This window comes from Salvelinus fontinalis, chromosome 10, assembly GCF_029448725.1.
Source record: "Salvelinus fontinalis isolate EN_2023a chromosome 10, ASM2944872v1, whole genome shotgun sequence".
NCBI lineage: Eukaryota > Metazoa > Chordata > Actinopteri > Salmoniformes > Salmonidae > Salvelinus > Salvelinus fontinalis.
In genome coordinates, this window is record NC_074674.1 from 41,274,598 (window position 1) to 41,284,661 (window position 10,064).

Consider the following 10,064-nt stretch of genomic DNA (forward strand, 5'->3'; position numbering starts at 1 on the left):
ACTAGCTAGCTAGCTAAGTAAGTCTCTCTCTTGCTTCTCCTTCATTTTTTAAGAAATGTATTTGTTCAAAACTGTTCAGCTATTGTCTTTCTCTCTCTTTGAGTCAACTACTCACCACATGTTATGCGCTGTAGTGCTAGCTAGCTGTAGTTTATGCCTTCAGTACTAGATTCATTATCCGCTCCTTTGATTGGATGGACATCATGTCAGTTCATGCTGCAAGAGCTCTGATAGGTTGAAGGATGTCCTCCTGAAGTTGTCATAATTTACTGCGTAAGTCTATGGCAGGGGGGAGGAGGGTGTGTATGTGTGCCAAGTTATGACCACTCACGTCTGTGAATTTTTCTCACCTTCTGTTTCCTTCAGTTTCTGTTTCCGGGTGAAGGAAACACACAGAGGGACAGAAACCACCCCAAGTCTTTAATGGACGGAAACCTCCAAGTCTTTAATGCTCCAGGGTGAATGTGAAGCGAGGGACAGAAACCACCCAGAGTGTTTAATGCTCCAGGGTGAATGTGAAGCGAGGGAAGGAAACCACCCAGAGTCTTTAATGCTCCAGGGTGAATGTGAAGCGAGGGACAGAAACCACCCCAAGTCTTTAATGCTCCAGGGTGAATGTGAAGCGAGGGACGGAAACCACCCAGAGTGTTTAATGCTCCAGGGTGAATGTGAAGCGAGGGAAGGAAACCACCCAGAGTCTTTAATGCTCCAGGGTGAATGTGAAGCGAGGGACGGAAACCACCAAGAGTGTTTAATGCTCCAGGGTGAATGTGAAGCGAGGGACGGAAACCACCCAGAGTCTTTAATGCTCCAGGGTGAATGTGAAGCGAGGGAAGGAAACCACCCAGAGTCTTTAATGCTCCAGGGTGAATGTGAAGCGAGGGACGGAAACCACCCAGAGTGTTTAATGCTCCAGGGTGAATGTGAAGCGAGGGACGGAAACCACCCAGAGTCTTTAATGCTCCAGGGTGAATGTGAAGCGAGGGACGGAAACCACCCCAAGTCTTTAATGGACGGAAACCACCCCAAGTCTTTAATGCTCCAGGGTGAATGTGAAGCGAGGGACAGAAACCACCCCAAGTCTTTAATGCTCCAGGGTGAATGTGAAGCGAGGGACAGAAACCACCCCAAGTCTTTAATGCTCCAGGGTGAATGTGAAGCGAGGGACGGAAACCACCCCAAGTCTTTAATGCTCCAGGGTGAATGTGAAGCGAGGGACAGAAACCACCCAGAGTGTTTAATGCTCCAGGGTGAATGTGAAGCGAGGGACAGAAACCACCCAGAGTGTTTAATGCTCCAGGGTGAATGTGAAGCGAGGGACGGAAACCACCCAGAGTCTTTAATGCTCCAGGGTGAATGTGAAGCGAGGGACAGAAACCACCCAGAGTGTTTAATGCTCCAGAGTGAATGTGAAGCGAGGGACAGAAACCACCCCAAGTCTTTAATGCTCCAGGGTGAATGTGAAGCGAGGGACGGAAACCACCCAGAGTGTTTAATGCTCCAGGGTGAATGTGAAGCGAGGGACGGAAACCACCCAGAGTGTTTAATGCTCCAGGGTGAATGTGAAGCGAGGGACGGAAACCACCCAGAGTCTTTAATGCTCCAGGGTGAATGTGAAGCGAGGGACAGAAACCACCCAGAGTGTTTAATGCTCCAGGGTGAATGTGAAGCGAGGGACAGAAACCACCCCAAGTCTTTAATGCTCCAGGGTGAATGTGAAGCGAGGGACAGAAACCACCCAGAGTGTTTAATGCTCCAGGGTGAATGTGAAGCGAGGGACAGAAACCACCCAGAGTGTTTAATGCTCCAGGGTGAATGTGAAGCGAGGGACAGAAACCACCCAGAGTGTTTAATGCTCCAGGGTGAATGTGAAGCGAGGGACAGAAACCACCCAGAGTCTTTAATGCTCCAGGGTGAATGTGAAGCGAGGGACGGAAACCACCCAGAGTGTTTAATGCTCCAGGGTGAATGTGAAGCGAGGGACGGAAACCACCCAGAGTGTTTAATGCTCCAGGGTGAATGTGAAGCGAGGGACGGAAACCACCCAGAGTCTTTAATGCTCCAGGGTGAATGTGAAGCGAGGGACAGAAACCACCCAGAGTGTTTAATGCTCCAGGGTGAATGTGAAGCGAGGGACAGAAACCACCCCAAGTCTTTAATGCTCCAGGGTGAATGTGAAGCGAGGGACGGAAACCACCCCAAGTCTTTAATGCTCCAGGGTGAATGTGAAGCGAGGGACGGAAAAAGCAAAAAAAAACTCTGTAAATTGTATAACTCAAGGATCAAAAGTATAGTATTTAATACCTGTAACAATACCAAAATATTATTTAGATTTGAAGATAAAAGTTTAAGTTTGTTTCTCCACCAGGGCATCTATATGTTGACTCTTGAGAATACACCAGGACAAAGACGGAAAACAATTTAATTCCAGATTTATTCCACAACAGAATACATGAATAGCAAATATTTTATCTTGGGTACAAGCAGAGGTCATACTATTCTGTGACTAAAGGCCTTGTCAGGAATATATGAGAGAGAGGGCGAGAGAGAGAGAGAGAGGGCGAGAGAGAGAGAGAGAGGGCGAGAGAGAGAGAGAGGGCGAGAGAGAGAGAGAGAGAGAGAGAGAGAGAGAGAGAGAGAGAGAGAGAGAGAGAGAGAGAGAGAGAGAGAGAGAGAGAGAGAGAGAGAGAGAGAGAGAGAGAGAGAGAGAGAGGAATGAGGAGTGTCTCCTCTCCTCTACAGGTTGTTGTCGGTCCACTCTCTCATTCCATTGTAGGCGTCTCTCTGTTGCTTGGTGTTGGCCCCTGTGGTATTCTTCAGATTGTCCTGGAACTTGTCTTGGTCCCGACCTCCCTTCAGGTAATCACCCAACAACTGGTCAGCCCTGTATGGAGAAGAGGTAAAAAAAAACTCTCTCTAATACACCTGGAAAATGGTAGACTTCACAAACCGCACGTGTAAACTAAACTGAGGGAAGCGAAACTCTCCTTCATTTACCAAAGTAACTCGAATTCTATGAAACTATGGATACATCTGACACGGTAACTTATCCTTGATCTCTTATCTTAAAGTGCTTTTGACCGGAGCCCAAAGAGGTTTTTCATATTTAAAAAAAGTCATATTTTCTTCATATGAAAAAAAAAGTCATGTTTTTGTATATTATTTTTTTACATGGTAGAAAAAATCACCCCCCAAAAATTCAGTCAAGTTTACAAAAATTCCTGGTACATCTTTTATATTACCGGGAATATTCCTACCTAGGCATGCCCTTCTCCTCCAACGTGAGTCCGTGTGCGGTTCCGATCCCCGGTACATCCCTCACAGACCGGTTTCCCATCGGCTCCGAGACAAAGTTCAGGTGCTTTTGAGAAGTGGTGGGGGGTCCTGTAGGGAGATAAAGGGAGACAATGTCACTCCCTGACCTTAGAGATCCTTTTTATGTCTCTGTTTTGGTTGGTCAGGGCGTGAGTTGGGGTGGGCATTCTATGTCTGGTGTCCTTGGTCCTCCTCTCCTTCTCCCGACGACATTCGTGACAGACATATGGTCTGTAAAAACTACACTGAAGTCCACAGAAAATATACCTTTACATGCTGTAATATTGTTCTGTGGCAGGAATGATCTTTAAACTTTATTTTTTATCTTTAAATAACCATTGAATCGTTTCGCATTCTTAAGTGTATACTAAACCAGGACCCGTCTTTTTGTAGCCAATTTTTTATTATTACTGAACCACAACCCCATCCTATCGTATCACATCCTGATTACTGAACCAGAACCCATCCTATCGTATCACATCCTGATTACTGAACCAGAACCCATCCTATCGTATCACATCCTGATTACTGAACCACAACCCATCCTATCGTATCACATCCTGATTACTGAACCAGAACCCATCCTATCGTATCACATCCTGATTACTGAACCAGAACCCATCCTATCGTATCACATCCTGATTACTGAACCACAACCCATCCTATCGTATCACATCCTGATTACTGAACCAGAACCCATCCTATCGTATCACATCCTGATTACTGAACCAGAACCCATCCTATCGTATCACATCCTGATTACTGAACCAGAACCCATCCTATAATATTCTGATTATCATCCCCCCCCCCCTTTTCCCCCCAAAAAATACAACATTGAATAAAGAGTTGGTCCCAAAAAAAAACACATTGTGTTATAGCAATCTTGTGCCCGACTTCACAATCATTGTGGCGAACAACCATTTGTCGATGCAATGCAACGTTTGCCATGTAGTCAGGCAGAAACACCCGCTTTGTGTTCACAGGGTCTGGGAGGGACACTAGGAAAGGACAGCTGAAGAATGTCCCCTTGAACAACTATATATATATATATATATATATATATATATAATATACTGTACTGCGCTAAATATACTGTACTCAGCTAAATATACTGTAGTCAGCTAAATATACTGTACTGGGCTAAATGTACTGTAGTCAGCTAAATATACTGTAGTCAGCTAAATATACTGTAGTCAGCTAAATATACTGTAGTCAGCTAAATATACTGTACTTTGCCATAATTTACCATAATAATATAATTTACAAAAGCCAATCACCAATATCAGTGTCCTCGAAAAAGTCGACTTTTCAGGAATTGAAAAAAAATATATACGTATATATTATATAATATATATATTTATATACATTTTCTGATCTTTTGTTTAGTTTTGTAAGTTGTTTTGAATGACTTTGATTGGTCCTAGAGTTGATGATTCACATGCAGTACACGGAGGAGAATATTAAAATGCCAAGGTTTTTTCCAGGACGCTGAAATTATAAAAGATTTCCTGTCAAGTAACGCAGTCACAATAGTACAAATTACCACAAGTTACTACAAAATACAATTTAGCTTACATTTTAAAATTAGAAAACAAAATACTTTTTTTTTTTTAGAAAAGTTAAAAAGTGATTTCACAAAGAAAACATGATCATATTTACCTTACAAACAGTAAATGTGTTTAAATGTAAAAGATGAAAGATGGTCTTACCGTTCTTGTTTCCAGACATGGTTCAGTCGGAGGATGGAGAAACTGCAACTCGATCAGGACGGTGTCTGTCGATCTGCTGTGGCTCGATTCATTTTCCTCTGGTATAATAAAGACTTGGGGTGTATTCATTAGTGCACACCGTAGCAAACAATAGCAACAAAAAAAAGCTTCGTAACGCAAGACATCTTGCAAGGAAAATTAGAGTTTCTATTGGGCAAATTCAGTTAGGTACCTCCACTTCCTGCTCCAACCCAAATGAACAGAAACGAAAGTCTAAAGGAAATGTTAAGTTTTGATTTCCTGAAGACGTGTGGGACACACACAGTGTGTGTGTGCAGGGTGGTGTCTGTGTGTTCAGGGTGGTGTGTGTATGTGCAGAGTGGTGTGTGTGTGTGTGTGCAGGGTGGTGTGTGTATGTGTGCAGGGTGGTGTCTGTGTGCAGGGTGGTGTGTGTGTGTGTGCAGGGTGGTGTGTGTGTGTGTGTGTGCAGGGTGGTGTCTGTGTGCAGGGTGGTGTGTGTATGTGCAGAGTGGTGTGTGTGTGTGTGCAGGGTGGTGTGTGTATGTGTGCAGGGTGGTGTCTGTGTGCAGAGTGGTGTGTGTGTGTGTGCAGGGTGGTGTGTGTATGTGTGCAGGGTGGTGTCTGTGTGCAGAGTGGTGTGTGTGTGTGTGCAGGGTGGTGTGTGTGTGCAGGGTGGTGTGTGTGTGTGTGTGTGCAGGGTGGTGTCTGTGTGCAGGGTGGTGTGTGTGTGTGCAGGGTGGTGTCTGTGTGCAGGGTGGTGTGTGTGTGTGTACAAGGTGGTGTGTGTGTGTGTGCAGGGTGGTGTGTGTGTGTGTGTGTAGGGTGGTGTGTGTGTGTGTGTGTGTGTGTGTGTGTGTGTGTGTGTGTGTGTGTGTGTGTGTGTGTGTGTGTGTGTGTGTGTGTGTGTGTGTGTGTGTGTGTGTGTGTGTGTGTGTGTGTGTGTACAGGGTGGTGTGTGTGTGTGTGTGTGTGTGTGCGTGTGTGTACAGGGTGGTGTGTGTGTGTATGTTTGTACAGGGTGGTGTGTGTGTGTACAGGGTGGTGTGTGTGTGCAGGGTGGTGTGTGTGAGTGCAGGGTGGTGTGTGTGTGTGCAGGGTGGTGTGTGTGTGTGTGTGCAGGGTGGTGTGTGTGTGTGTGCAGGGTGGTGTGTGTGTGTGTGCAGGGTGGTGTGTGTGTGTGTGCAGGGTGGTGTCTGTGTGCAGGGTGGTGTGTGTATGTGCAGAGTGGTGTGTGTGTGTGTGCAGGGTGGTGTGTGTATGTGTGCAGGGTGGTGTCTGTGTGCAGAGTGGTGTGTGTGTGTGTGCAGGGTGGTGTGTGTATGTGTGCAGGGTGGTGTCTGTGTGCAGAGTGGTGTGTGTGTGTGTGCAGGGTGGTGTGTGTGTGCAGGGTGGTGTGTGTGTGTGTGTGTGCAGGGTGGTGTCTGTGTGCAGGGTGGTGTGTGTGTGTGCAGGGTGGTGTCTGTGTGCAGGGTGGTGTGTGTGTGTGTACAAGGTGGTGTGTGTGTGTGTGCAGGGTGGTGTGTGTGTGTGTGTGTGTGTGTGCAGGGTTGTGTGTGTGTGTGTGTGTGTGTGTGTGTGTGTGTGTGTGTGTGTGTGTGTGTGTGTGTGTGTGTGTGTGTGTGTGTGTGTGTGTGTGTGTGTGTGTGTGTGTGTACAGGGTGGTGTGTGTGTGTGTGTGTGTGTGTGCGTGTGTGTACAGGGTGGTGTGTGTGTGTATGTTTGTACAGGGTGGTGTGTGTGTGTACAGGGTGGTGTGTGTGTGTGCAGGGTGGTGTGTGTGAGTGCAGGGTGGTGTGTGTGTGTGCAGGGTGGTGTGTGTGTGTGTGCAGGGTGGTGTGTGTGTGTGTGTGTGTAGGGTGGTGTGTGTAGGGTGGTGTGTGTAGGGTGGTGTGTGTAGGGTGGTGTGTGCAGGGTGGTGTGTGTAGGGTGGTGTGTGTAGGGTGGTGTGTGTAGGGTGGTGTGTGTAGGGTGGTGTGTGTAGGGTAGTGTGTGTAGGGTGGTGTGTGTGTGTGTGTGTGTGTGTGTGTGTGTGTGTGTGTGTGTGTGTGTGTGTGTGTGTGTGTGTGTGTGTGTGTGTGTGTGTGCTGGGTGGTGTGTGTAGGGTGGTGTGTGTAGGGTGGTGTGTGTGTGTGTGTGTGTGTGTGTGTGTGTGTGTGTGTGTGTGTGTGTGTGTGTGTGTGTGTGTGTGTGTGTGTGTGTGTGTGTGTGTGTGTGTGTGCAGGGTGGTGTGTGTAGGGTGGTGTGTGTAGGGTGGTGTGTGTGTGTGTGTGTGTGTAGGGTGGTGTGTGCAGGGTGGTGTGTGTAGGGTGGTGTGTGCAGGGTGGTGTGTGTAGGGTAGTTTGTGTAGGGTGGTGTGTGTGTGTGTGTGTGTGCAGGGTGGTGTGTGTAGGGTGGTGTGTGTAGGGTGGTGTGTGTGTGTTTTATGTGTGTGTGTAGGGTGGTGTGTGCAGGGTGGTGTGTGCAGGGTGGTGTGTGTAGGGTGGTGTGTGTGTGTGTGTGTGCAGGGTGGTGTGTGTAGGGTGGTGTGTGTGTGTGTGTGTGTGTGCAGGGTGGTGTGTGTAGGGTGGTGTGAGTAGGGTGGTGTGTGTAGGGTGGTGTGTGTAGGGTGGTGTGTGTAGGGTGGTGTGTGTAGGGTGGTGTGTGCAGGGTGGTGTGTGTAGGGTGGTGTATGTAGGGTGGTGTGTGTAGGGTGGTGTGTGCAAGGTGGTGTGTGTAGGGTAGTGTGTGTAGGGTGGTGTGTGTAGGGTAGTGTGTGTAGGGTGGTGTGTGTAGGGTGGTGTGTGTGTGTGTGTGTGCAGGGTGGTGTGTGTAGGGTGGTGTGTGTGTGTGTGTGTGTGTGTGTGTGTGTGTGTGTGTGTGTGTGTGTGTGTGTGTGTGTAGGGTGGTGTGTGTAGGGTGGTGTGTGCAGGGTGGTGTGTGTAGGGTGGTGTATGTAGGGTGGTGTGTGCAGGGTGGTGTGTGTAGGGTGGTGTGTGCAGGGTGGTGTGTGTGTAGGGTGGTGTGTGTGTGTGTGTGTGTGTGTGTGTGTGTGTGTGTGTGTGTGTGTGTGTGTGTGTGTGTGTGTGTGTGTGTGTGTGTGCAGGGTGGTGTGTGCAGGGTGGTGTGTGTAGGGTGGTGTGTGTAGGGTGGTGTGTGTAGGGTGGTGTGTGTAGGGTGGTGTGTGTGTGTGTGTGCAGGGTGGTGTGTGTAGGGTGGTGTGTGTAGGGTGGTGTGTGTGTAGGGTGGTGTGTGTGTAGGGTGGTGTGTGTAGGGTGGTGTGTGTAGGGTGGTGTGTGCAGGGTGGTGTGTGTAGGGGGGTGTGTGCAGTGGGGTGTGTGTGTAGGGTGGTGTGTGTGTGTGTGTGTGTGTGTGTGTGTGTGTGTGTGTGTGTGTGTGTGTGTGTGTGTGTGTGTGCAGGGTGGTGTGTTTAGGGTGGTGTGTGTAGGGTGGTGTGTGCAGGGTGGTGTGTGTAGGGTGGTGTGTGTAGGGTGGTGTGTGTAGGGTGGTGTGTGTAGGGTGGTGTGTGTAGGGTGGTGTGTGCAGGGTGGTGTGTGTAGGGTGGTGTGTGTAGGGTGGTGTGTGTAGGGTGGTGTGTGCAGGGTTGTGTGTGTAGGGTAGTGTGTGTAGGGTGGTGTGTGTAGGGTGGTGTGTGTAGGGTGGTGTGTGTAGGGTGGTGTGTGCAGGGTGGTGTGTGTAGGGTGGTGTGTGTAGGGTGGTGTGTGTAGGGTGGTGTGTGCAGGGTGGTGTGTGTGTGTGTGCAGGGTGGTGTGTGCAGGGTGGTGTGTGTAGGGTGGTGTGTGTAGGGTGGTGTGTGTAGGGTTGTGTGTGTAGGGTGGTGTGTGTAGGGTAGTGTGTGTAGGGTGGTGTGTGTAGGGTGGTGTGTGTAGGGTGGTGTGTGTAGGGTGGTGTGTGTAGGGTGGTGTGTGTAGGGTGGTGTGTGTAGGGTGGTGTGTGTAGGGTAGTGTGTGTAGGGTGGTGTGTGTAGGGTAGTGTGTGTAGGGTAGTGTGTGTTTCCACCTCCTCTCCCTAATCCACCCAAGCTGAACAGAAATGTTAAGTTTTGATTTCCTGAAGACGGGTACCAGTTTGAGCATTATTGTCTTTGTTCCTGCAGGGTGGCGTTCTGCTCTTAGTGATGTTTAGGAGGTGAGAGCAACTCAGAGATGATGGCAGGATAATTACGAACTTCACGGAGAAAGTTGAAAACCCATCTGAACAACTGGCTAGAAACAATACCTAACAATACCTCTCTCTCTCTCTCTCTCTCTCTCTCTCTCTCCTTCCCTCTCTCTCTCTCTCAATTCAATTCAATGGGCTTTATTGGCTTGGAAACAAAGCAAGTGGAGTAGATAATATACAATATATATTGGGGTGGCAGGTAGCCTAGTGGTTAGAGCGTTGGACTAGTAACTGAAAGGTTGCACGATTGAATCCCTGAGCTGACAAGGTCAAAATCTGTCGTTCTGCCTCTATGGGGTCTGTTTGTGTTTGAACAGAGCCCCAGGACCAGCTTGCTTAGGGGACTCTTCTCCAGGTTCATCTCTCTGTAGGTGATGGCTTTGTTATGGAAGGTTTGGGAAACGCTTCCTTTTAGGTGGTTGTAGAATTTAACGGCTCTTTTCTGGATTTTGATAATTAGCGGGTATCGGCCTAATTCTGCTCTGCATGCATTATTTGGTGTTTTACGTTGTACACGGAGGATATTTTTGCAGAATTCTGCATGCAGAGTCTCAATTTGGTGTTTGTCCCATTTTGTGAATTCTTGGTTGGTGAGCGGACCCCAGACCTCACACCCATAAAGGGCAATGGGTTATATAACTGATTCAAGTATTTTTAGCCAGATCCTAATTGGTATTTGTGGTCCTGGTGACAGGACCTTTTTTGGAACACCATTATTTTGGTCTTACTGAGATTTGCTGTCAGGGCCCAGGTCTGACAGAATCTGTGCAGAAGATCTAGGTGCTGCTGTAGGTCCTCCTTGGTTGGTGACAGAAGCACCAGATCATCAGCAAACAGTAGACATTTGACTTCGGATTCTAG

At 48.2% G+C, this 10,064-nt stretch overlaps 1 protein-coding gene across 1 annotated transcript; it reads right to left on the reverse strand.

Annotated features, from left to right (window-relative positions):
• Positions 1-2,416: 2,416 nt before the first annotated feature.
• On the reverse strand, positions 2,417-5,114 carry LOC129863241 (barrier-to-autointegration factor-like). The gene is made up of 3 exons (XM_055935152.1): positions 5,025-5,114; positions 3,258-3,384; positions 2,417-2,884 (listed from the first exon to the last, which is right to left on the reverse strand). The coding sequence occupies exons 1-3, from the start codon at positions 5,041-5,043 to the stop codon at positions 2,737-2,739; spliced, it is 294 nt and encodes a 97-aa protein (XP_055791127.1). The 5' UTR covers positions 5,044-5,114; the 3' UTR covers positions 2,417-2,736.
• Between the last annotated feature and the right edge of the window lie 4,950 nt (positions 5,115-10,064).